Source organism: Halichoerus grypus, chromosome X (genome assembly GCF_964656455.1).
Source record: "Halichoerus grypus chromosome X, mHalGry1.hap1.1, whole genome shotgun sequence".
In the NCBI taxonomy this organism is placed as follows: domain Eukaryota; kingdom Metazoa; phylum Chordata; class Mammalia; order Carnivora; family Phocidae; genus Halichoerus; species Halichoerus grypus.
The window spans coordinates 20167372-20194397 of NC_135727.1; the positions used below are offsets into that span (position 1 = coordinate 20167372).

Sequence of the window (27026 nt, forward strand, 5' to 3'; positions counted from 1 at the left end):
CCCATCACCCCTGCTTTTTATTCCCCATAAATCCCCTTTTGTCCCCATCACTTCCATCCCTTTATCTCACAACACCCTTCCCCTTCATACCGCATCACCTCCTCCTCTTTGTTTCCCATCACCCCTCCCTTTTATCCCATATCCCCCCTCCTTTTTATCCCATATCCTCTCTCCCCTTTATTCCATGTCACCCACCCCTCCCCTTTTTTCCTCATCACTGCCTCTTTATTCCCCACCACCCCTGCTTTTTATTCCCCATAACCCCCCTTTTGTCCTCATCACAACCACCCCTTTATCCCACAACACCCTTCCCCTTTATACCCCATCACCTCTGCTCCTTTATTCCCCATCACCCCTCCCTTTTATCTCATGTATTCTACTTTAACTCTTCCATTCTCTTTATTCAACCACAGCTCTTCCCATCTTCCATTTTACTCCTTTTTACTCCCCATTACCCTCTTCTTCTTTATCTCATACCCCTCTCCCCTTTGTTCCATGTCACCCACCCCCCTTTATTCTCCATCACCATCTCTTTATTCTGCATCACCCCTGCTTTTTATCCCCCATAACTTCCCTTTGTCCCCATCACCTCCATCCCTTTATCCCACATCACCCTTCTCCTTCATACCCCATCACCTCCTCTTTATTCCCCACCACCCTTCCCCTTTTGTCCCTATCACCTCCACTCTTTTATTCCACATCATCCTTCCCCTTTATTCATTACCCCCTCCCCTTTATTCCATGTCATCTCACCCAGTTATTCCCATCACCCCTCCCCTTTATTCCACATCTCCCCCTCTGCTTTATTCCATTCCTCTCCATCCCATTATTCCATGTGACCCCCTCTCCTTTATTCCTCTTCCCTACCTCTCTTTCCCCTTCAGCTCCAATCAGAGCTTCCCAACTCACCAACACAATTTTCAAACTAAACACACACACACACACACACACACACACACACACACACACACACACACACACAGAGTAAGCCATGAATACGCTGCTGTCACAATACAGATGTTTATTAATGATTAAATGCCAGAGAAGTTTTAACAATCACAAATCTTCGAGCTCTGCGGTTGTTATCCATTGTGTGATCAATTTCTATCCCTCAATACAATACATTCTTCATTCTATGGACCTTAGCAGTTGTTACCCATCAATATCAGCTATAATTTTGGATGTCATACATAACCCATATCTGTGTGTTACCAGAGCATGTCCCGCAAATTTGTACCGTCCTGCATAGAGGAACTACAGAGACGATAGTTAAGAACATTTGTAATCAGGTGACTTTAGCTACTTGGAACTATGTGTTTCTACCTAACTAGCTGTTTTGCTGACAACAGGATGTGAACTCCAGCTGTCTGTAAAACAGATCTAGGTAATAAAATCAAATTTTTCCTCTAACTTTTGATCCCAGAAGGCTAGTTAGGCTTACATTTGAGGTTTCCCTGTTAGTGTGACCTGAGCCAAACTGCACAGAATTTTGAGAGTGGCTGTCGGATGAGCCATTGGTCTAAATAATTTGGGGGGGGGGGAATCCTGAGGTGGTGGAGTTGCTGCGGGGACATGGCTATGAGTTGGTGTGACATGGTTTAGCATTAATTATTTGTCAGCTGTCAGTAGGCTGACCTAACGTCCTAACATGCCTCTTGAGGGCCTTTCCAATTGAGCTCTCGGGAGGAGGGAAGGAAAGTCAGGAAAAACATGCAATTCCCTTTTGGGGGGAGGGAAAGCACCTCGAGATTTGTGAGCTTCTCTGGGACAAGTTATTTACCACAAATGTCACATCAATTAAAGGAAGGGCTGCAGTGTGGGAAGGCCAAGATCAGGGGTAAAAGAGAAAGGCAAGGTAGCACCAGGGAGCCTGGGCATGACACAGAAACATCTCTGCTTTTACTAGCTAAAGGGACCAAACATCCCCAGTGAAGGGGCTGGCAGTGTGTTTGGAATTCTCAGCCTGATCCGAGCATCAGGTGGAAATCCTTCTTACCCTCAGATCTTTACCTTCAAAATTCTCCTCAATGTTTCCTGTGACATCCCAGGTCTACCCCCACCCTTTTCCCCTGTCCGGCACCTTATAGAAGGAAAAAACATCTAAGGAAAGAAGTAGCCGATGCCAGTTTTGGCCTCCTTCTCCCGAGGCACACGGAGCAATGGGCGGTCTTGCTCTGGAATGGGGGGGTTACCCGCTCCTTCCTCATCGTCATGGGAACGGGCAATGCCGGAAGGCACAGCTGGCTCCTCAGAGGAACCTGGAAAATAGTAACAATGTTAACTCCTTATGGTTCTAGACTTCATACTTTGCACAGCACCCAAGGGAGTAAGACCTAATTGTGCCCTTCAAATACAATACGAGGTAAGAAGTTAGGAATGAGTATCCCCATTTGACATGTTAAGAAAACCACAACCTAACAGTAGAATGTAGATCGCTAAATCTAGGCCCACTGTGGAAGGTTTTGGGGGTAGGGCTGAGTTAGAGAACAGAAAGAGTGAGACAGATACCCCGTGCTCAGAGCAAATGGACAATACCACCAGGAAAGTGAGGAAGAGGGCGGCCTCCTAACAACCACCACCACCCTACAAGCAGCCTAATTTCACTAAGCAAATGAGTAACAAAGCTGGAGCCGGAAGCTTACAGCACTTCATGGAGGGAAGAAAGCAGGTGTTGGTCATCAGTGACTCTGGGGAGGACTTGTGGTTCATGACTTGGCCAGGCCGAGACTTGTTTTTAAGGAGTGTGGTATCTACAGGAAACATAACATATGCATCTTCTTTATGGATTGCCTTTGGACTCCAAACTTCTTTGGAGTCAAGATCGTTAGGTATTGGGACAGCTTCCACATTCATGAGTTCTTCAAGACTGGCAGCCAAGTCTGGCTGAAGGTCTGGAATTGTGTTGAGAATGGAGATTTCTTCAGGCTCTGGATCCAAATTGCTACCTTCGTCCTCTTCAAAACTGTTGGCTTGGTCTTTCTGAGAACTGGGAATTTCATTGTGAACTTGAGCATCCTCAGGCTCTGGAACCACATTAAGAACTGAGTCTTTTTCAAGATTGAGGTTTTCTTTAGAGTCTTGGATTCCACTGACATCAGAGGCTTCTTCATGTCCTGGGATTTCTTCAGCATCTGGGGCTTCTTCACTGTTTGGGATTCCACTCACATCTGAGGATTCTTCCTGGTCTTGCATTTCATCAAAATCAGACACATCTTCAGGGCTTGTTACCACATGGAGAGCTGGGACCTATTCAGGGTTGGAGTCTTCTTCAGAGCCTGCAATTCCATTGACTTCTGGAGTTTCTTCCTGATCTGGAATTTCTTCAGTATCTGAGGTTTCTTCATCATTTGGGACTCCATCAAGAGTTGGCACCTCTTCAAGGTGGGGATCTTCTTCAGAGTCTGAGAGTCCATTAACCTCTGGGGATTCTTCATGATTTAGGATTTCATGACTCCCAGGGGCTTCTTCAGGGCTTGGCACCACATGAAGAGCTGGGACTTCTTCAAAATCAAGGTCTTCATCAGAATCTGAAATCCCATTGACCTCTGGGGTTTCTTCATGGTCTGGACTTTCTTCAGCATTTGAGGATTCATCATTTGGGATTTCACCAAGAGCTGGGACCTCTTCAAGGCTGGGATCTTCTTCAGAATCTGGGTTTTCATCATTACCTGAAGCATCTGCATGGTCTGGGATTTTGTCTGCTTCTGGGGCTTCTTCATTGTTCGGGATTACATGGAGATAGGGAATTTCTGTGAGGTCAAGATTTTGGTTGTCTTCAAAATCTGGTCCTTCTTCAAGGTCAGGGCTTGGGTTTTCTCCAAGATTTGGGATTTCTTGCACACCTGGGTCTCCTTCAGGGTCTGGGACCATATCAAAATATGGTATTTCTTCAAAGTCTGGGATTTCAGTGAGTTCAGGAACTTCATCATCAGGGTCTAGAATATCTTCAAGGGGAGGAAGATCATCAAAATTCAGGGTATCATCATCATCGTCATCATTGTCGTCATCATCATTGTCATCATCATCTTCATCAAGCTCTGGGATGCCTTCAAGATGTGGTCCTTGAATCTCAAGATCATTTGGGATCTCGACACCTTGAACTTCCCCAAGGACTACTCCTTGATTGAGATACTCAAATACTGGCTCTTCATGGACTGACACATCTTCCTCAGAGGATTCATCTTCCTCAAGGGGCTCATCTTCAGCAAGGACCTGGCCTTCAGGAAGGGCCTGACCTTCACCAAGGGACTGAACTTCAGCAAGGGCCTGACCTTCACCAAGGGCCTGATCTCCAGCAGGGAACTGACCTTCATCAAAGGGCTTGCTCTGAGCAAGGACAGCAGCCCGGGCTTCAGCAGAATTTTCCACTGGATCAGAAAGTAAAGCATCCTCTTCCATCTTTATGCGTGCACTCCTGGATTGGAATGAATTTGAAAAAGCAAGTCAGTTTTTATACTTAGGTTGTCTAACATGATGGTGGTCTGGGATTAGAAGCCCCCACAGGCAATGCTGCTTCAGACTAAGCTTAAACAAACCAAGAAAACACTCACTGGATCTTCCTCAAATTCCTGCGTCTGATAAAATCCAGGGCTTCAGGACTGGATTTCCACACACGCTTAGCAACCTGCTTCTGAATATGGGGAGGCACCTGAGGGTAAAATGAGCAATGTTAGCCTTTATTGCATGACATTTTTAAATTTAGACTCATCTCTAGCAGGTACCCAGAACTGAAGGCACCATCACCAGCTAATGCAGGAGGAATTTCTGGGAGATTTTGTGGCTGCCTGCTTTGGCTACTCTCAGGGTTGCATGTACCTCTCCCTTGCCTTGTTAATAGGAGAGAAAAAGCTGTGAAGTAAGTTTGTCCAGAGGTTCCATTTACCTGGAAGAGGATATCCCAGTTATCAATCATGGCACGGACCACATTGACAGAAGCAACATAGTGGTCAATCCCCAGTCTTGTCTTCCTGGACTCCCTCTTGGCAAATCTCCCCTTCTTCAGGAGAGCAGATCCAAACACCAGAGCCAAATTGGTGGAAGTCATACGGTTGCCTGAAACCTATGAAAAGGAAAACAGAAAGTGATTGACTCTGAGGTGGTGATGGAAATGACACAAATAAATGTGTCTCTTTTTGTTCTTGTTTCCCTCTCCTACTGTGTGTCTCTCTCTCATATACTCCCACACATGTCCCCTACTACTCTCATTACCCTTTTCCAGAGTTTTGTTTTGTTCTGTTTGTTTGTTTGTTTGTTTTACCAATTGTCCATCAATGCCAATGGAGTCCTCGCAGTTCTCAGTGATTTTATGCAGGGCCTTCAGCAGACGCTCCAGGGTGTCACTATGGCAGGGTGGCATCAGGTAAACCAGCAGCTGCAGGGCAGAAAGCTGATCCTGCGGCTTCAGAGCTAGAAGAAGGAAAACAGGGGCTGGCTCAGGGGGCTAGCCTTGGCAGCAGCCTGATACCAAGAGATGTGATGATGCTTGAAAACTGAGGAAGGCTATGGAGAAAGTACCCAGGCATTTTGTCTTTGCTCATTCCCAAAGCATTTGAGCTCAGGAACCCTAAAAGCAAGAAAGTGCTCCCATCAAAATCAGACCCCTTCTATAGAACCTAGGTTCTTCTTTGCCCTGAGAGGGCACACACAGCTTCAAGAAGCTCTAGAGAAATTTCCAAACAATAGACTTATAATGTAATATGAAGAGATGCAAGGAAAGTAATCTGGATTCTGGTGCTTATTCTGTTTTAGTTCCTTGGGGTCCTGCAGCCAGAGCTCTGTCCTGAGACCCCCACACCCCATATTCCTTTCTTTGCCTGAGAAGGGAGAGCATAAGACTCACTTGCTGTCAGAAGGAAGGACATATACAGATCATCTGGCAGCAGAGAGTCCTTCATGTCCCGGAAAAACTCCTTGAGGAGCGCAGCCACATCATGCACATTCTGAGTGTCATCCAGCACGACGTCCAGACCCTGATCAAATTCTTCACGGAGCTAGGAAAAAGGGAGAGAATACATGGACCCTCTGCCCTGCCCACCACAGGCCACCTCCTGTCTTATGCTTCAGTGGAGGTAGCTGGCAATACGGTGTGCCTGAGGGGTTAGAAAGAATACCTTGATTCCCCACACACACACCAGGCATGAAACTCCCCTCAGGTCTGTGGGGAAGACCCCCCCCCACACACACACACCTGCTTTTCCTCACTCAAGGAACATAAGTATAAACATAACCAATTTACCTCACGCACTCTCTCCTCCGAGTATTCCAGGGTGAAAATCCCCACAGTGCTTAAGCCTGGAAGAAAAGACCAAGGGATGCTAAGCATCTCTGGTCCCCTTCCCCACCGCATTTCCCCTCTCCCCAGCTGAATCCCAACCCCAGCTGGTGGCAGGGGAATGTTCCCATCCTCAAACCTGTGACCTCTTTTCTCTCCCCATTTCTAGAACACCATTCTTTCCCTTTAATTGCCTCCTACCTTGATTTAACAATCATTTTCAGGTCCCCTTACCATGTTTTTCAATGAAGCTGCAGCAAGCCTCAACAACCTGGGGGATTTGTTTAGCAATCGGATTGAGGCTCATCTTCCTTTTGGATCCCAGAAGTCGCTGGCCAATTGGAAAGGAAATCTTGGAAAGTTGCAGGGTCTGCAGCAGCAGGGCCCCGTCCTCCAGTTCGGCCAGGCTGTCCACAGATACTGCACCCTGTGGAGAAACCCAGACTATCTTAAAAATGGGGGCGGGGGGCGCAGGAAGGTCTCTTCAGACCTTCCTGAGGATTGCGTCACATTCATAACAGGAGACAGTCTCTTCGTGGCAAGCCAATTACAGGCCTCCAACGTGTTCTGTTCACCTCCCCCTTCCTCTGAGGACACAGGTCTTGACCCTCCCCCCGTCCCCCGCATCCCTGGATGCCTCAGTTAGGGCCACTGCCTGAAACCTGGAGGGTTGTTTAACTCACTCGACGCCCACGGCGAGTAAACTCCCGGGGCAAGGAGGGCTCATCCCGCCTGCGACTGAAAAAGCGCCTGATGCGGCCAAACATCCTTTGCACCACGTTTCCCCGACGACGGCCCACAGCCTGACCCGTGGATTCTTCAATCTGCATCGCGGCTGTTAGTTCAAGATGCTTGCGGCGGGTAAGCTCATTCACGAGCACCTCTTCCAGACGAATGCCAAATGTCTTGAGTGATACGACTTGGGAGCCAGGGAGAGAAAGAATGAGAAACGTCCACGCTCCGCAGCGCTGAAATCAGGAGGAACTGCAGGGGCTGTGGCACTCCTCTCAGCAACCGCCCGCAGCCAACCCCACCCCTCCAGACCCGCAGCCTCCCTCCTGGAGGAGTGAGCCAAAAAGACCCTGCAGTGGTTTGGCGGAAGGACTCAGCTCCACTCAAACTACCGCGACGGAGCTAAAGGTCCCTGCCTTAAGTCCTGCCAGGGGGGGTGACAGCCTCGAAGCAATGAGGGCAATTTCTTCTGGGCGATCCGTGTGGGGTGCGTGCACCGGGAAGGCTTAGGCAGATCAGCTAGGACCGCCCCGTGCCTGCAGCTAGTGCGCCATTTCCTGAAATCATCCCCTACAGGGTTTGGGGGGGGGAGTAGTGCCCCCAGAAGCAGTGGGCCCCGCCCAGCCTCCAGTAGCCAGGGACACAATATGGGAGGTTGGGGGGTGGGCAGCATCCCATTTAGTTCCTAAGAAAAGTAAGAGAGCCCCTCACCCCTCTGCTGTCCTCTCAGAATCAGAAACCACTTCTCAAAGGTGTTTGGACGGTCAATAGGTAGAGCTATGGGAAGAGAAAAAGAAAAGACACGCACGCTCACACAAAAAGGATTTAATAAATGTCGAAAACATTGCAATGCATTGACCCGCAGGGAGCGGGGTGGCAAACAGCTGGGTCCAGCACCCTGAAAGTGTTGTGCTTTCTCCCAGCCTCAGTTTCCCCGTTTGACAACGGGACCAAGCCTATCCACCACACCTGAGTCTCAAAGAATTTAACCAGATCAGACGATTGGAGGCGCCGCGTGCGCACCGCACACCGTGTCACGCACGGCAGTAGCTCCACACAAGGCTTCCAGCCTCAGTGGCGGGCTCGGAGGCGCCGGCACAGTGCAACAGGCTAGGGGAGGGGCTCCGCCTGCGGCGCCGCGGCAAGTAGGGGGCTCCAAGTTCCTGCCGGCGCGCTCGCGCCCCGGCTGCCGTCGGCTCCCCTCGCCACAGCCCGGGAAGCGGCGATTGGCGCCGTCCCGACGCTCAGACCCCCGCAGCGGGGTCTCCTCGACCCTCGCATGAAGCCCTCAAGCCGCTGCCGCTGCGCGCGCCTGGCGAGCCCGCCGCCCCCCGCACTTTTCACTGTCGCAGGCGCGCCCCTCGGCCCGCCTCCCCTGGGCCGCCGAGTCCTCTAGCACCCCCGGCCCCCCACACGCTCGGACCCCATCCAGGGCTTTGTCCCGCTCGCTCACCCGCAGCGGGCTGAGGTGGGCAGCTCTCGCAGCGCACCTCCAGCCGACGCTCCCGCTCCCGCGCCCGCACAGCCCTCCCGCCCGGAGCCCGGATTGGCGCGTGTCTCTCCCACTGCCTCGCTATCTCCCTGGACTCGCCGTCTCTCGAGCGCGCCGTCTCTGTGCGTTCCAATCCCTTCTCAGAGTGTCCCTCTGAGCCTCCGCCTCGCTCTGACTCGTACGCGCACCGCACCTGGTGCGTCAGTCTCTTCACCTGCCCTCTGTCCACCTGTCTGTCCCTGCCATCCGCCCGCCTGTCTGACCGCCCCTCAAGCCCCCCAGTCTTCGACCCAACTCAACTAATCTTGACCTCTCCCACAATTCAAACACCCTTCAACTCCCGCTTCCTCAGTTGTCGGGGCGCCCGGGGACCGGAGCGGGAGCCCCTCCCACCCTCCTGGACCCCAGACTCGGCCCTTCCCGCCCGGGGGTCCGCTCGCCGGAAGGCGGGGACGCCACGCTCCGGGCGGCTCACCTCTGTCAGGTTTGAATTCAGAGAGGAAATGTCTGGCCACGAGTTCGTGGTAAGCAGTCTCTTGCAGCTTCAGACGCTCCAGCTCCGACAGACTGTGTATTGATATCATCTTCGTCCTGCGGTCCGGATTGTGTCCTGGGGCTCCTCCCAGGACGTTCACTAAAAAAATGAAGGCGGACAACAACAGCAAAGGGGGCATGATTCTGGGGCACAGTGTCCTTGCTGCCTTCAGAAAAGGAATGCAGCCACCCATTCTGGAATCGGATGATTATCAAGGCTGCATCATCCAATTGTCACTGGACCTGGTGGAAGGAGCTATGGGGGGTGGGGAGGGTGACAAAGGGGGAGGGAAAACTGGGAGGCGGCTTCACCCTCAAGGAGAGCTGCCTCTGGTTGCTTATTTAAAAAAAAAAAAAAAAAAAAAAAACTTAAAAAAAAAAAAATCAGCCCTGAACCGACAATCCAGAAAAGAGAAAACCCAATTAGGAAAAAAAAAAAAAAAAAAGACAGAAAACAAAACAAAAAAGAAAGAAGGGAAAAAAGATTAAAAAGAAAATCAACCAACCTTATTCACAATTTAAAAATGTACACTGAGACAAGAATAAGGTAATATTGTCCATCAATTAATTAGAACAGTGATGGAGTTCATTTTTATTTTTTAATCATACTACTCTATGCTGTCCAGGTTGGATGAAATTTAGGCACATCCATCTAGGTTAGGAGCACTGAAAATTTGTACAACTCTTCCAGAAAGCAAACTGAACACCTAAGTATGGAGCCAAATATCATCCCCAGGCCCTTTGACCCAGTAATTCCCTTCTAGGAATCTATCCTAATGAAATCTTCCTTTGGACAGGAAAAACCATATTTACATGAGCCATAACAGGAAAACATGTAAGGGGGAAAAGGTAGCCCAGCAACAAGACTAGTTATATAAATTATGGAATGACCACAGTCTGGAAAATTATGTAATCATTAAAGTGATGTTTACAAAGAGCTTTTAAACAGCAAATAGAAGATATAGAATTGTATTAATTATGATTACAACCATGTGAAGAAAACATGCATAAAAATAAAAGACTGAAAAAATGCACCCCAATACGAACAGCATCTGTATTAAGTGGTAGGATTTGGTTTGCCTTTTGCCTTTCTCTATTTACCAAAAATTGTGCAACTTGATTATACGATTCTTTTTTCATGAACAGAATATCAGTTTGTACCAAAACAAACAAACATCATTTCGAGGCCATTTCTAGTGAGACTCCCTACTACAGGATTGGATGATCAGAGTGAAGTTTGTCTTAGTGTATTGGCAAACCTGTTTTATATGTCCCTTCTCCATGGTACCCACTATCTCAGACTGCTCCTGGGCTACATAGGAGCCCTCAGTGGGGATCTCCCTGAACCCCATACAGCATTCTTTCCTGCACATCCTGGCCTCTGTTACTCATTTATTCTTTCATTCATTCATTTTTTAAAAATCTATATGAACTACCCACTTTGTGCCAGGCACTAAAGATTCAAATATGAACAAGATAATACTACTCTTTTCATAAAGGATCTAACAGTGCAGTGAAGGAGACATACAGGGCGGCAACAATTTACAAAACCTTGTGATAAGTCAATGGCCAAGATATAATCAAAGTACTGTGAGAGCAGAAAGGAGGAAACATCTAAGTCTGCCTGGAGACAGCGGTTGGGGGGGGGGGGAGTCCAGAAAGAGAACAGCTTGTGCAAAGGCAGAGAGATGGGAGAGAGGTTGTTATATTCTTAAAGCTGTCTAAAGGGGATGGAAGGAGACAAATCTGCATAGGCAAAGATGAGCTCAGGAATGGCCCTGAAAGCCATGTTATGGAGCTGGACCCTTCTCCTGAAGGCAGTAGGGAACTACTGCAGGGTTTTCAGTGGGAAGTGACAGTCAGAGCTACAGCTGGAAAAAGCACAGGGAGCAGTGAAAAGCCTGGTTTGGGTAGAGAGTCTGAAGTAGGTAGATCAGCCAAGAGGCAAAGAGATGTTGATACAAGCCAGTGTCACTGGGGCTAGGGCAGGGGATAGATTTTATGGGTAGAATTGATGGAACTTAGGGGAATCATAATAAAAAGGAAAGAATTTAGGACAGCTCCAAAGGTTATGGTTTGGGTGAGTGAATGGATGCTGGTTCTTGACAGAGAAGATAATTTGGGGGAACTAAACCTTTGACAAGAAGGGAAGTGGTCATATGCCATTTTTTTTTCTGAGCCCCCGTTTGCCATGGAGTTTTATGGTAATATTCTATATATTATAATTGAGTTGGGGGGGCTTAAATTCCAAAGATCAGGTAATGTGGCTTTAACAGAGGAAAAGTAGGAAGGAGTTTATCATTCAATAATCTAATAAACGAGCTCTGTCCAAAAGAAACACACAAACAAACGCACAGACCCACAAAAATCCCACCCCTCTTCTGTTTCCAAAATTCACTTTTGCCCACTTTCCTTAATGGCCAAAAGTCATGCATGTCAATAATAAATTCCTGCCAGATAACTGAAGTGCAGTATGAGAAAAGACGAGGAATCTTTCTATGGCTTCGGAACTGAGCTAGGAGGAAAATCTTTAGCATGGATTTTTTTAAAGCTATTTCAACTGCAAAGCACCATCCCCTGGACCCAAGGTGAATGCCCAAGCCCAACCACCAAACTGCATCCACAAAAATATCATTTTAACCAAAGATATATGCACAGCACCCACCTCAGTCCCAGACTAAGTCTCTAGCAAGACCCCATTCACAATAGCAGGTCCAGAACCTATTAGCCCAGGGTCTCATCCTGACATATGCAGCCTAGCTCTGGCTGAATTTTTCTGACATTACTCCCTCTTTCCTCCCTTTCTCCCTTTTTTTCCCCTTTCCCCCCTTCACCCCCCTTTCCCCCTTTCCCCCTTGCCCCGATTCAGACATTTTTGTACCTGTTTTGCAGCTGCAGCTACTTCTTCCAAGGCTTCCCAGACCTGGTCATCCAGAGTAGGCTGGTTCTTTAACCCAAAAATCAAGATGAAAATCAATCCCTCTCTCCCCCCAAAATAAGGTAAGAACAAACAAGAAAACCTCAAAACAACACCAGCCAAAAGAGAGAGAGAGAGAGAAAAGCCTTTGAGAGATGAGTCAGCCTCGATGCTTACAATTACGAAGGAAATCAAAGGCCTTAGAATAAACCGTTTGTCATTGCCTCCTGCTCAAAGATAGAGGGCTAAACTTAAGAGCAATCATATGCTGCAGTTGTGCCAGTAAAACTGACACTGTCTTGCTTGCCTTCAAGTCTCTCAAGGCACCAGGAGAATACAAGACAGAAGCAGAGTTAGGGAGGCCAGTGTGCCCAGACAGGAAGCAGATGGAAAGCGTGGGGAGGGGGGACAAGTAAGCAGGCTTCAACACCACCAAGAGAGAGAGGCACAGTAGCAGGTTCTTGAGATCTGAATACTTGTCCTTAGGCCTGGTTTTCCAAGCTCCTCACAGGGAACAAGGTGCCAAGAGATCTCTCTGGCTCCAAAGTGTCTTCCCCTTCCCCCTTCAGCATGCCATGGGGTTGGCCTGAAGTGACCATGACATCAAAAAATACAGGAGAAGGAAGGGGAAAGGGGGCCTCTCAGTTTTCAGCCTTGAATTCAAGACATTCGCAAAAACAATATCCTCTGACAAATACCTTTGGTGGCCCTGGAGTTAAAGCTAAGTAGAACTAAGTGCAAAGCAGAGCTTTATAATCTCTTAGCTGTGTGGCCTTAAGAAAATCAGTTGAATTCTCTGAGCCTCAGTGACTTCCTCTATAAAATGGGGAAATGATACAATACCCATTTCAGCAGTTGTGTGAGAATTAAATGAATAAAGTATGTGTGCTATTTAGCATTGGTTTTTAATAAACACGTTGATCTTGAAGTTTCTTTGCAAAGGGCCTGAGTTTACCAGAAAATATCAGGTTTCAAAAGTAATTACATAAAATTAGAATTTGCATCAATGCATACAACATCTTACTCTGTTCAAGCTCTTTTACTAAATTTGAATTAAATTAAAACAGGTAAAGAGATCTTGGGAGACTGTTGGGAATAGATCTTTCTTCTTCAATCTCCAATGGCATCAGGGGCAAGTCAAAAAAAAAAAAAAAACTTACAAAATTTAGGAAAACTAACCGTATAGGTCCATTTTTCAAATGCTATTATTCAGGTTAGTAAAATGCCTATATGTCTCAAAATTTATTTTTCTTTCAAACATCCAATTTTACATTGTCACTGGTGAAAGAACGCGTAATGGTATTTAGATCAGTCAAAGGGCTAGGATATTAGCAGATGCCAAAAGAGAGAGTTTGAACAAAGAGCAGAGGGACACCCAGAGCAAGTCTCTGGTAATATCAAAAAGGGAAACACACATAAGTGGCATCAAGCTTGTTCCTCACGTCCTCCCGAAACGCATGGCACAGATGGAGAAACAAATTAACGTCTGAAAGGTCACCCGCTTTGACATTGTGAGGACAGAAATGCTTTCAGCGAGGCATAAATCCACAGCCCTCACATTTTGGAGGACTAATTTACTCCATTGCCCCCATCAAATAGTTTGGGATTGCGCAGTGCTCACTAGTAAACACCTGTCAGAATAAAAGTGGGGACTGCACTGATGCCATCATTTGAATCCTTATAAACTAGGCACTTTATGGCACCATCAGAATTTTGCTCCAAGCCTCTGATTGCTCCTCAGAGTTTGAGGAACCGATAGTGGATGAGGCAGGCATTGCGTCCAGGTTATTCAAATGTCTACAGCCAGTGACAATGGATAAAGACATCCCCAGTAATATATCATGACATAGGAAAGAGATACAGGTCTCTAGATAAAAACATTTGGGCACCAGTTTGGTCTGCTGGCACAATACCTCAACCATCCCTGAGCATTAATGAGTTAGCCTTTAAGTTGTTACCCTGTAACCTCCATTTCAGCAAAGGCTGCAGTCATGATGAACAAAATGGCTCATTTTATCCTATGCAGTGATAGTGCCCCAAGATAATTAAATTTGGGGACAGTGTTCTTCAATACGTGAAGTCAGCCCATCACGCCGTAGCCGAAACTCATAAACTGGGGGTAGTACTGTTAAAATATATTGAGAAAGGGTGGGGAGGGGGGACAGCTTCTGGCTTCAGAAAAAAAAAAAAAAAAAGAATGTTTCAGGAACTGCTTAGTATATTAGAATGGATCAGAGAGAGAAGGGACCTTAGCCATCACCTAGTCCATAGCTTCCATTCCACAGTTCAGAAAACTGAGGCTCAGAGAGGGACAGGAGTTTGCCCAAAGCCACACAGCAATTTGACAGCAGAATCTAGACAAGAACCCAGTTCTTCTCAGTTCTAGGGCTCTTCCTACTGCCCCATCCACCTTTACTCTTAATAGCTGCCAAATAACACATGGCTAACTACCAAAATCAAAAGAATGGACACATAATCAAAGTTTGATTCCATAAGCCAGGGGAAGTCACATCTGAAGGCAGGCAACCACCATGAATTACAATCTCTCTGTAAAATAAGTACAGTCATCATTCTATAGAATGTGGGATGCCCTTTTTTAAATGTTATTAACTACAGAAACTACTGGAGCCCAGGATGGTGAAAGGCAATGTTTATGCTACAAACATCCCAAAAGATAGTGTAAACAAGGTGATGTGACACCAAATACAAGGAGCTATAGATATTCTCACTAGCATCTGTGGGATGTGTCAGAGTGCACAACAGTGCTGGCATCACAAGCCGTGTCACCCTTTATCTGTTTTCCCCTTTTGGTTGCTGCTTCTAGTATGTCATGGCCAAAAAAGTAAATAAGATGTTCCATCAGTAGGAGGTAACCTGCTTTTGAATGTCTAATTTGTCCCGTGCTTCTCATTTTCTCAAAAGCTTTCAATATGCCCATTATCTCTGGGCCTTAACACACAGTAGGTGTGCAATAAGTGTTCCTTAGGTGAATCATGGGATTTTAAACTTTGAGGGTTTTGAGAGAACATAAAGGTCTTGTAATTAAAACAGAAACAGTTATTCGTGATTCATGGATAAATGAATCATGCTATTTTATTCTCACAATAACCCCTGGGAAGGAGGGGGGTGGGGTATTATGTTTCCCCATTTTACAGATAACAACAACCTAGGGCTCAGGAGAGGTTGTGACTTACCTGAAGTTGCACAAAAAAGGCCATGGAGGAATCTGATCTGGGAACCAGCTGTCCCTACCTATCCTCAGGCCAGGCCTTGCCTTTCCCACCAAATCATGGTATTTCTTGTTTGTTCATCTGCTGCCCGGAACTGGGACAGTCTGAACTGTGACTGCATTCTTTCCTAAGAAGGCAGCTGGATTTCTGAGGTCTTATTTATACACACTATTCTTGGGAAATGGGAATAGAGGTAGATTAGATAGGTCAATTGATCGATTGATTGTTGGCTATGAGAAGTAAAGAAGAAGATGATGATGATGATGATGATGAGAGAGAGCTGGCTCAGAAAGACTATTATGAAAGATAGAGGAGAGGAGTAGATAGAAGAAAAAGGCACCAAAAGCCCTGTGTGTTCCTCCCACCACATCCCTCACCCTGGCCTACCCCCAAGCTGACAGGAGGTCAACCTGGAAAAGTCCTGAGATATGGACTGGAACTTGGGTTCAAATCCCAGCCTCTCCACATGTAAGATCACACACTCACCAACCAAGTGACCTGTAGCAAATTATCTCATGCTTCTGAGCCTCAAGTTCCATCACCTTACAAAATAAGAATCATGATACCTATTAGGTGTGACTGTGGTAAAGATTAAATAAAAGACAGGGCAGAATGAAATAATCCTCCAAAGGACACAGTGCTGTACCAAGGTGAGGAATTGCCCCCCATAATATCTGAAAGTGAAGTCCGAGCAGAAGTGCCACTATCTGGAATGAGGCAGACAGTTTCCCCCCTGGAGAGTGCCTTTGCCCCATCCTTTGAAGGCAAAAATGGGTACTTAGCCCCAGTCAGCAGGAAGCACACTTTCAGAGGGGATGAGTTCAACTCTTTCTTCACTGTCTTTCAGTGATCAGAGATGCAAGACAACTAACTGTGTGTGGAGGGCGGACGGGGGTTAGTCTAGGCTGTGAAATGTAGACAAAAATGAACTGGCCCACAAAAGGGATTTAGTCCCCACCTTTGTCTTCCACAGCACACTGTGCAAGCCATCTATGCTAGGGATGGGGGAGGAAAGTGGGGAGCCATCTGGAGTGGAAAACCCCAATTTCTGCCCTTGGGATCTTGCAGCCTAGTTGGAGGTCACATAAATGTCAAGAGCCTGAAGACCTGTCAAGAAAGGCCCATGGGTCTAATATCATTCTTCCCTGCACTAATTTAAATACATTTCCTCTCCTTTTTTCCTTTAAGGAATATTAAGAATTGACTATTTCCTCAGGTCCACTAGCACTAGGAAGACCCTTACTCAGCTGTATGTTTTCAGTAACCTTTGATTTATTTTTCCCATCTTCTCAACCCCCCTGTCACCCCAAGCCCCCCTCTTTAAGACACACTCCCTTTCAAACACAAGCATTCATTCTCATTGACATCCATGCACACACACACTCTCAAGCTCTTTCACATATGTATTTTTACACACACACACACACACACACACACACAGAATGTATTTGCTACAACAGAGAGAAGGAGAGAAATAAGACCCTGCCTTCAAGCATTTGTACCTGCGGACCGCAGCTGGGGCTTCTACAGAGTGGGCATAAGACAGAAAAGACCAATGGAGACATTCCCCCAAACTGTCTGGACAGACCCCTAGGAAGGAAACCTCTAGAATAAAGTTGTTCTCAGAATCTATGCTGAGAGCTACCTCTTCCTCATCTTTGTTTCCCCACCCCCACCTGCTTCTCTTCTCCTTTGATTGTATCTTCTCCCCAACAAGCATCCAATTTGCTGCCAGTTTTCTTTTTCAAAATCCTGTCTGAGTGGCTGTCATAGAGAATTGGGGCTGTGGGAGATGTTTTCCCCGGTAGTTGTCATGCTAAGAATGGTATTTTAAAACTACATTAAAATAACCATATTTATGTGGCTCAGTCGGTTAAGCGTCTGCCTTGGGCTCAGGTCATGATCCCGCGGTCCTAGGATCAAGCCCCACATCGGGCTCCCTGCTCGGTGGGAAGCCTGCTTCTCCCTCTCCCACTCCCCCTGCTTGTGTTCCTGCTCTCACTGTCTCTCTCTCTCTCTGTCAATTAGATAAATAAATAAAATCTTTTAAAAATATTTAAAAAATAACCATATTTTTAAAAATATCAGTGTCTAACTACCTATCTATCCCCTCTTCAAAATTAGGCCACCGTCTCCGCTATGATGCAGTGAAAAAAACCCTAGACCAGGAATCAGGAGGCCTGCCTAGTTACTAAGCAGCTGAGTGGCCTTGGGAAGGTCGGTGAGCATCTCCAAGCCGAAACACAACTGGGGTAATTTATTATCATCCTGTCTATCTAAGAGCACGGCAGAAACACAGATCTCAAGTCTGCGGAGTCCTTGGTACTTCCACAGGACTTCCCCAACTCCAGGACACGGGGCCACACTGCCACTGTCCACAGCTGGGAAGAAAGGGCGCCCCTCGCCCCTCCGCAGGCCTAAGGGCGCCAGAGAGCGGAGGGGTCTAAGCGGGTCTCCCTGTCTCTCCCTCCTGGCGCCGCAGCTCTGCTGTCTGCCCTTGACTCTCTTCCCCTCTCCCCCCCCCACCCCCCGCTAGGTGACGGCGGAGGGAGAGGGGAGGGGGACAGGGACGAGAACCCGCCAGGCGCGAACTTTGCGCCCTCTGCCTCGGAGGCTGGTCCTGGGCCTCCGGCTGCCACCCTGCCCCAGAGCGCGGCCTTCTGGCTGGGGTGCGCCTCGCGCGTCCCGCCCCGGTGTGGCTCGAGAGAGCGCAGAAGCTGCAAAGTTAAACAAAGCCCCGCGGCGCGCAAAGACCCCTCTCAGCTCCCACTCCCTGCCGAGAATAAGAAAAATTAAAATCTTGCTCGCGAGCTCGAGGTTTGAACATTGAACGCGAAACCCTGTAACTTGAGCAGCACTCGCGGGCTTCTTCTCCCTCCCTCACGTCGGGTCCTCCCTTGGGGACCCTCACCTCCCACTCTAGCCCCTCAGTGAGCTGCACTCAGGTCCCTGGAGCCCTGCCCCTGCACTACCTCTTGGCGACTCTCCTGGTCCGGCCAGGGAATAAGTGGCTGCGTGACCCGCTGGTCAGTCGTGCAGCTCAGCCGCGGCCCGTCCCGGGACGACCTGCAGGCTCAGCGAGCGCTTAGCTCTGCCGCTCAGATTCCCCCACTCTCTGTAAAACCTTCCGCGGTGGGGCAGGGGCTGCTGATTCATAGCAATTTTCCACGCAGCAGCCAGCTGAGTGCCTTACGCATACCTGTTTGCTAAATTCCCTGGGTTACTCCCACTGTTTCTCGCTGTACCCCACAATCTTCGCTCCCTTTAGTCAAAGCTGATCTCTCCTTCAAGATTCAGCCCAAGGGTCCCTTCCTCTGAGTGCTCCAAATTTCCCCTCCTCTGGCCATACTACACAATCTCACATTACAGGCGAAGGAAAGGCAGAAGTGGAGGTTTAGATGGCTAAGAAACTTACCAAAGGGCACAGAGATAATCAGTGGCAGAGTCAAGAGGAAGACCCAGAACTCCTGGACCGAAGCTCAGTGCACTTTTTGCTACCTTTCATTGCTTCCCCTCTGCCCTTATTTGTATGGCACTGGAGGGCAGGGAACATCTCTTGTTGGCCCTTTGCACTCAGGGACTGCACCAGAAATAACCCCCTCCCCTCCTTGCCTCATGCTTCCAGCTCCTTGTTTCCCATCTTGTCCAGGGCCTCTGCTCTTGCAAACTCAGAGACAAAAAGGTCATTTTGTTCAAAGTCCAGTGCAAGAGCAAACAGAAGCTGACTTCACAAAGTCCTCTACCCACCTGGATGAGAATGGTCTCAGTAACCCCACCCCCCCACCCCCGCAACACACAGACTATAGTCTTCATCTTTCTTTTTGTACCTTCTTGGCACCTTGCGAAATCAGAAGGCACTCACACCTGCCCAAACCATCTTACCTTCTAATACCTCTTCCAAAAAATGCTGCCCTTCCAATCTGCAGCCCAGCACTGATGTGTACAAATCACTGTTCAGCCAAGCAAAAATATATTATGCACAAGTACTAAATATTTTCATCTGATGCAACAAGGGTAATACAGGGTTATAAACGCAAGCTCTCAAGTGGGGAGAATTTCAAATATGCAATTACACCCCCTCCCAACTGGATTTTCTCCTCTCCTGGACAAAGTAAATGGACAAAGGGAGGGTGTTGTTGATGCAGAGGGACAGAAATGGAAAAAGAAAGAGGAGAGTCAAGAATGCCAGAGACTATGGGTGACCCTGGCAAGAGGGAAGGAGCGGGAAGCAGAGCCTGGGCAAAGGAGAGAAGGAATGAGAGGGAGGGGGGAGGGAAGTGGGCAGATGCTGACTCCAGGTGTACACAGATACTGGGGCAGCCCAGGGAGACATGGACTGACTCTCCAAAGGCTCAGGGAGGTGGCTCTCAGGGACCTGGATTGGAAGTGAGATCCAGAAGCCCGGTGGCAAGTCTCTCTTATTCCCTAGCAAAGGGAGAGAGCTTTTGGCTCCAGCAGCAGAATGGGTGGCGCTCTTTACACTTGAAGTACCACCTCACCATCATCAGGACCAGGAAGATGCCCTCTTCTCCTCCTCCCTCCCACCCCTCCCCCCCACAGTAATTCAATAAATCTTACCCAACACAGGAATGTAATTTGAATGCTCAGGGCAGTTTTCCTTTCCATTGAAGAAGAGGATCTCTCCCTCTCCTCCTGCTGAAAATGGGTTGGGTGCTGCCCCTTTATACATTCTAGAGCACCAAATCAGGAGAGGGGGAGAAAGGGAGGGAGCTGCAGTTTGAGGCTGGTCCAAATTGTCCCTGGCATCTCTCTCTCTCTCTCTTTCTCTCCCTCTCTCTCTCTCTCTCTCCCTTGTTGGATTTTTCTGTAGCCCCTCCTTCTGGCCCTGGCAACTCTGCTCCCCTTCCTCACTGCAGCATCCTGAGCCACTTCCCCCACCTTTGTGATATGGGACTGATATTGGGGAGCATCTTTCTGGTGATGCTTGCTTTCTAATGTGGGATCTTAGACTGATATACCAGGGAAAGATTTTAGTTGGGAGTGGGTGGGTGTCACAGAAGAAGAAAAGAGAAACCCATTCGGGTAGCCAACTGCCTTGTCAGGAAAGCAACACAAGTCAGCGTTGGGGGCCGTTGGGAGTCATGATTTGAACCTGAGTGCATGCGGAGCCAATTTACGCAGAAGAGCGACAGGTTGTTGGCTTGGGTTACAGTGATCGCCTTGGTAACATAAATACATAAATACTGCACAATATATTAGTGAAAAGGTAGATCACTGAAGATCACTCAGTCTGTTTTCTCAACTGCAAAATAGGGGAGTAAATGCTCACCCTATAGCACCATGGAGAAGAGTGTGTGAAATAGCATCAGTAAAGTACTTAGCACATGGCCTGGCACAGAGCCCCTTGCCCCCTGAACTTCCTTCTTGTGTTGGCCACAGGAGGGAAAAGAGCTTTCCCAGGGTTACATAGCAAGTAGCAGAGTCAGGATTGGAACTCAGGTATCCCAAACACCCCCCCCCCCAAGAAGGGTGCTTTCCACTTCACTTCCTCCTCTAAGAAGGCTCAGGGCTCTCCTTGGGGACCCGGCTGGAGTGGAAGTGGGGAGGTGGGTTAGGAGCCGATTCTATGCATCTGTATATAGAGATTCTATCACTTAGCACCAGCCCTAGGGGCTCAGGCATCTGCTTCATCCCCATGCTCATCATCACTCAGGTAATCTCCCCATGCCATCTTGGACTGATTCATTGCCACTTTAGCACCACCCCTGCTGCTCAGCTCTGAGACTGTGAGTCACCCTCTAGCTGGCCAGGGCCTCTGCCCTCCAGGAAAGAGGCTTTCTTCTTAATTGACTGCAGAAGCCTCAGCCGCAGTGGAACAACGCCCTTCCAGGCAGCCTGAGAGATGGACAGCTTTGAGGAGGAAAGGAATAGCCCCCTACCCCAAAGCCTTCGTCCTCTTCATCCCCACAGTGCCTGGGGTGCCACTACTGGAGTCCTCTCTCTGGATTCCTTATGATAACTCCTTTGGTGCCCTCAAGTCTCAGCGTTTCCAAAAGATTTTACCTAGGACATGTCTTTGCCGCATGTACACCGCCACAGTGCTGTGTCTGCCGCTGTGCTAGGCACCCGCGAGACATAAGGTAAGAGATGTCCCTGGCACCCAATGAGTGTTCACGACAAATTTTTTAAAAAGATTAACGTGGCAACTTGGAAAGGAGGAGAAGAACACAGGGAGAAATAAAATAGGAAGTACCTGTGAAGAGTGGAGGTGATGGAGAGAAGGGCCTCGCCGCAGCCCCAAGGACTGGGGCTGTGACCTGGAATGTCTTGTGACTATCAAGTGGCATCACTAAAATCACTGGTGCAAGCATTTCCCTTAAACACAGAACATCGCTTAAGTAATTGAATGCTAACTGAACCCCTGTCCGTCCTCTGCCTTTCTGGCCTGGCTTGGGGGCATCATCTGGTGGCCATATATCCCTCCCTCTGATTCCCCGGTGCCCCAAACTTTCAAATCTTTATCTTTGATTAGGGTTGGGGAGAGGAGGAGGGACTGGAGAGGAACGGAGGTCTTCCAGATCTTAACTGGGATAAGCACTTTGCATGTGTTTCCTCCTCCCAACTTCACAACCACCTCGCCGACCTAAGTCAGTGACTTGCTAAGCTAGTCTGCTAAGCCTGCAGAGTCGGGATTCGAACTCCAAGGACTCTCGGAAGCCTCTGGCACCGAGCTTTACAAAATGCGCCGCAGGGGGCAGATGTCCTCTTCCTCCACCTCTCCTACACCCGCTGTCCATCTCAACGGAAAGGATGAAAGCAGGCGACGAGAGCCAGATGGTGATCTGGCCGCGGAGCCTTCTGGAGTGAGCCCTGTATCCTGTAGCCTGTACCTCAGAGTTTCCTGCCGGGGCTACTTCGCCAGGAGTGCAAAGCACCTTTGGCGACTCTACCGCCCCCTGCCGCCGGTGGCTCCCCGGCCCTGGCCGCCATTCTCAGGAGGGCTTGTGCGCTAAGGGGAAAAAACAAAACAAAACAAAAACAAAAACAAAAACCTCACCGGTAGCCCAAGAGCTGTCACAGGCTGTTGCGGGCTGCAGATAGCTCTACCAGATTTGGTGACATAAGCGGGAGGGAGGAACATTTATGACGCCCTACTATGTGTCCAGCGCGGGGTCAGTGATTTTTATGCAGAAAATGATTTGCTTTGCAAAATAGTGAGTTCTCCATTAAGAAAAGTCTTCAAGCTAGGTTAGGACAGGTTTCGCAAAAAGCTTCTCTGCAGATCTAAACTCCTTACTTCTTGAAACCAATAAAGCCCTCCACCCTTAACAGTTGTCCACTCTTTCAGGGAGAGGAGGAAAAAGCACCCCCTGTGGCGCAAAGGTCAAGGCGGTGTAAGGGTCTGGGGGAGAGTTCAGGAGGAGGAGCCTCCCGGGGGGTCGATTATACGAGGAAGCAGGGTCCCCGCCGAGCCTTCACGCTCACCACACGCCGGCGGATTCCCCCGACCTTCCAGTTTTCCTGCGTTGCGACTGGATCCCGCCTGGACCCAACTCAATCCCTTTGCTTGGGACGGGGGAACAGGCGCTTTAAGGGGGCAACGCCTCAGGTCAAAGGGAAAAGAGCCTCTGTGCCTGCTCCGCCTCGCCGGCCCATCCCCCCTCCTTCCTTCCCCTCCTCCCCTCCTCGCCCCCTTCTCTTCCGCCCGGAGGGAAGGAGGGGGCGGGCTGTGTGTGTATGTATGTATGCATGTACGCGTGGGTGCGCGCGCGCGCGGGTGCAGTTCGTCTGTGTGTGCGTTCGGTGTGTGGCTGGGTGTGGGGTGTGTGTGCGCGGCGCACGTTTTAGCCCGAGTGCTTGGTGTGGAGTGTATTTGGTTTGCGCTCGGACATGGAGCATGTGTTTTGTGCGGTGTTTGTGTGTGCACGCTTCTAGGTTGTACGTTTCTGCCCGATTATAGTATGACTATGTGGGTGCGATCCGATGTGGGTGTGTTCGATGTATGGTTTCTGCCGGGGTTTGTGGCCGTGCTGTGGTGAGTGTGTAAATGTGTGCAGTGTGCATGTGTGTGTGCCTGTTGAACCTCATGTGCATATGTGTGTTTGGTGTGTGTTTACCCTTAGATGTGTTGTGCCAATGTGAGTTTACGGGTGGTGTTTGTTGGGGTGTATAGTGTGTGAGTGAGTTCATGAGCGAGATGTCTTTATGTGAGCCTACTTAAGGTGTGTGTTCAAAGGTTCATGTGCATGAAGGTGTGGGGTGTGTGTGTCTTTGGGTGTGATGTGCTCATGTGTGTGGCGGGGATGCATGTGGCTAGTGTATGTGCTCAGATGGAGGGTTGGAGACCGTGTGTATTTTGGAGTGGGGTTGCAGCCTGAGTGTATGGGTATGGTGTGTGAGAGAACAGGGCTGTCTAGTGAATCCAAGTGACTGTGTGCTTGGTGGGTTTTTTTTGGTTTTTTTTATTTTATTTTATTTTATTTAGTTGGGGGTGGGGGCGTTGCGCCAGGACTGGGACGAGGAAGGAGGTAGGGGTCCGCGATTCGGGCAGGGTCCCCCGCAGGCCTGCCCTGTCCCGTCTGGGTCCGCCTGCCCCTGGCTGGTGCGAGCAAGGCCCGCTGGGGCAGGGCGTGAGCTTACCTGGCTGCTTAGAGGAAAGAAGAGGAGGGCGCGGCACGTGATTGGCCAGGTAGGGCGCCCAGGGGCGCGGTGCAGGGGCTGGTGGGAGTAAACTGGAGAGATTCTTGGTCATTCGCTCGACACCCCTCCCCCCCCCCCCCCCCCCCCCCCCCCCCGCCCAGGATATCCCAGTCCTTGCTTAGCTGAGCCCAACTATTTGCTCAGGCCATTGCTGTTTCACACCTCCTTGGCTTTGTGTGGGCAGATCCAGTTGCCTGGAATCCCTTTCCCCCTGGGCCTCGTGACAAACTCCTACTTATTTTTTGTAAGACCTAACTTAGGAGTCACAAAACTTTCTCTGCCTTTCTGTACCCCTCCCTCCCAGTTGAGTGCTCCCTCCTTTGAGCCACCATAGTTACACTCTTCATACTTCTCATGACATGATCATACATAACTGCAATTATTGGTCTCTCCTTTTAAACTCTGAGCTCCTGTAGAGAATGCATGGTATAGTAAGAATAATGGTAGTGATCATCATAATAACGTTACCATTTATTAAGCACTTACTGTGCACCAGGCATTAGGCTAAGCGCTCTTACATGCATTACCTCCTTGAGACCTCACAATGACTGTGAGGTAGGTGGAGCTAGGATTATTGCTATTTTACACACCAAACATCAAGCTCAGAGAAGTAACTTCCCCAAGATCACACAGCCAGAGGGAGGTGGACCTTGTACTTAAATACAGGTTTGCTACGTTCCCCAAACCTTTCTTCTATATCAGGCAGCCTCACCAAGAGTCTCCTGATTCCTGCTAGGCATTGAAGTCTCTATCAAACAGTATCATTTCCCAACAAATCTTTCTTTTGAGTTTACTGACAGCACCAAGAGTGCTCAGCATAATTACTTTCTTTGTCTCTCAGACAGTTGATACCTTCTCCCCCTAATTACCTGCTTTGTTGACACCTCAAAATCTTTAATTACTCTAGGCTCATAAGCACCTCACCAGCTCCAGTTCTGGGAGCTCTCCTTAGGCTGGTGCTGAAAGAAAGATCAGAGAATGAGCATTTTCTAGCCATAGGGTCAGGGGAATTGGGTATGGAGAAGGATGGAGTGAGGGAAGGATTTCACAGCTCTCCCAGACCCGTTTTTACAACATTACCACCAGAAGTTGGTATGCAGTAGATTTCAAACAGGACAGGCATCTCCATATCAAGCTGCACATAGAAAAACAAGCAGACCCCTCCCCAGAAAATATTCCTGAATGGCCCCATTTTGTATTATTCATGTTGGGTGGGGAGCACTGTGCTTGCCTAATGGAGCTCATGCTGCTCTAATGCCTTCCAAGCAGCCTCATATGAGAAATCCAAATTAAAACAATACATTGCATTTGGGGGAACACATTTATGGGGGGTGTCAGGCCAGTCACGGCTTCCAGCTCAGCCCCCGGGGAACCAGCCTAGACTGCTGCAAAGAGGTCAGGGGGTGGATAGAGAGGGACAATTGAACTGTGGTGAGTCACTTCACCACTTTTCAGGGGGGAAAGCGAGAAGCACGATTTAAATTGCTACTGTTATTATTGTGCCCTTTCAACTGGCACAAATGAGCCTGGTGTGCGGCGGAAAAGCAGCTGGAACATCCATAAAGCTTCCCCCAAGCTGGGCCTGGGTCAGCACCCCATCCTGGGTGGGCAGGAAAAGCATTGCCTAAACTAATATGTAACCAGAAAGTCTCCTTTTGAAAAAAAAAGGGGGGGGGGGGAATAGAGAGGCCAATCTAAGTCACTCAAGGCCCATACGAGGAGTTCATGCAAACTCTGGTGTCTCCCAGCATCTAGTCTCATGCATTTGGCTTTCCTGCTGCTGTGGGCCAGTCTGACACCTCCTCTGAATATACCAGCTTCACGTGCACTTCTCAAAGTCACTCCTGTGAGGCCTCTCCCTCTTTTAAGGTTCTCTTCCTGCCTCCCATCCCAACACACACACACACACACACTACTTGGAGCTTAAAATCCTCACTATACGTCTCTCTCTCTTTGGAGTTCGGAACATGAGGATTATATGGGGAATTGTAAAGGTGGAAAAATGCTTTAATAACCCCCATTACTCTCAAATGTAAACAACCTGTAGGGGCAAGGCACAAGTGTGAATTTTATTGAGGGCGGGGGGGGGGGGTCTTGGTTTCCCCATGAGAGTAAAGCCCTTTACAGATGAGAATCTTTGTCTTTTCCATGGGGGCAGAGGAGCTTTGGAGTGCGACAGGGTTGAGTTTATATCCCAGCTCCATCGCTTACTTGTTGTGTGATCTTGGGAAGGTTACTTCATCTCTCTGAATCTGTTTTTTCATCTGTAAATTGGAGATATTAACACCTGCCTTAGAAATGCTCAGATGACTGAAAGGGGTAGAGTATGGAAAGCGCCAGCCAAATGCCTAACATGCACAGTAAACGTTCAAGAAAAGGTTAATTCCCTCTCTCGCTGTACTCCCCCCCATCATATACCCCAGAGTGTCTCAACCACTTTGTTCAGAGACTGAAGCCGCCTGACTGAGCTGCCAATTTTCCTCATTACTGATGTGTCTGACACTCTTGAAATAGTCCCTCTTCTTTTAGGACAATGTTTTGATCAGCCTAATGCAGCCCGGGAAGAACTGGACCCTTAGTCCAATTCTCACTCTGCAGTTTCTCCTGGCAGTGTTAATGAGACCAAGGTTTCAGTGGCAATACTCCATGTAGGAAAGTTTCAAACTACCTGCCCAGTGTCTAGACTCCCCCCCCCCCCCAGTTATGGCCTGAACTCTTCAACCCTCACTGCAGACCCAGTCCCCACTCTGTCTCCTAAATATGTGCCATGGTACTCAAGGGAATGACAGCATGACTCTTTCCTGGCTAAACTGCCCTCCAGGACTCCTGTTTTGTTTATCCACCACTACCCCAGAAATTAAAAAGCATTTCAAAGGCCACCCTTTCTCTAGCAGCCACCAAGGTTGGGAAGTAGATGGGGTGATAAGGAGAGATATGATGGGTATTTTTCTGAGATATACTTTGCAGCACATAAAATACAGTTCCAATTAGTTGTTTATCTGTTCTCAGTTAAAGGAAAGTAAAATCTACCCTTTGCGGAAAATGGTAAAGGGAGAGAAGACCCCAATCTGTGCCCTTTCCTCCCTGGTTCTGTTGCCTCCCTCTAGAGACAAAAGCAAGTCACTACAAGCTAAAGCGGCATTTAAGCAGGAAGTGGTAGGGGAAGATTAAAAAAGTTGAATGTAGGGG

The 27026-nt window shown here is 48.5% G+C and overlaps 1 protein-coding gene and 1 long non-coding RNA gene across 2 annotated transcripts in view; both read right to left on the reverse strand.

Annotated features, from left to right (window-relative positions):
- LOC144380587 (uncharacterized) overlaps window positions 1–23932 on the reverse strand; it is a 38777-nt gene extending 14845 nt beyond the window's left edge. Inside the window, exon 1 of the long non-coding RNA XR_013444792.1 lies at window positions 23901–23932. This is a non-coding gene — a long non-coding RNA (uncharacterized LOC144380587). The remainder of the gene's footprint in view (window positions 1–23900) is intronic.
- Window positions 1016–9231, reverse strand: ARHGAP36 (Rho GTPase activating protein 36). The gene is made up of 11 exons (XM_036086946.2): window positions 8971–9231; window positions 7715–7780; window positions 6955–7190; window positions 6506–6698; window positions 6236–6291; window positions 5840–5990; window positions 5258–5406; window positions 4883–5059; window positions 4551–4648; window positions 4308–4414; window positions 1016–2258 (listed from the first exon to the last, which is right to left on the reverse strand). The coding sequence occupies exons 1-11, from the start codon at window positions 9221–9223 to the stop codon at window positions 2101–2103; spliced, it is 1644 nt and encodes a 547-aa protein (XP_035942839.1). The 5' UTR covers window positions 9224–9231; the 3' UTR covers window positions 1016–2100.
- Window positions 23933–27026: the final 3094 nt, after the last annotated feature.

Coding starts and splice junctions, on each gene's coding strand:
- ARHGAP36 (XM_036086946.2), bottom strand. CDS start 9,223: ATGGGTGGCTGCATTCCTTTTCTGAAGGCAGCAAGGACACTGTGCCCC. Junction 7,191..7,714: donor TCTGAGAGGACAGCAGAGGG/GTGAGGGGCTCT, acceptor CTGGCTCCCAAG/TCGTATCACTCAAGACATTT. Junction 4,415..4,550: donor AGGAATTTGAGGAAGATCCA/GTGAGTGTTTTC, acceptor ATTCCAATCCAG/GAGTGCACGCATAAAGATGG.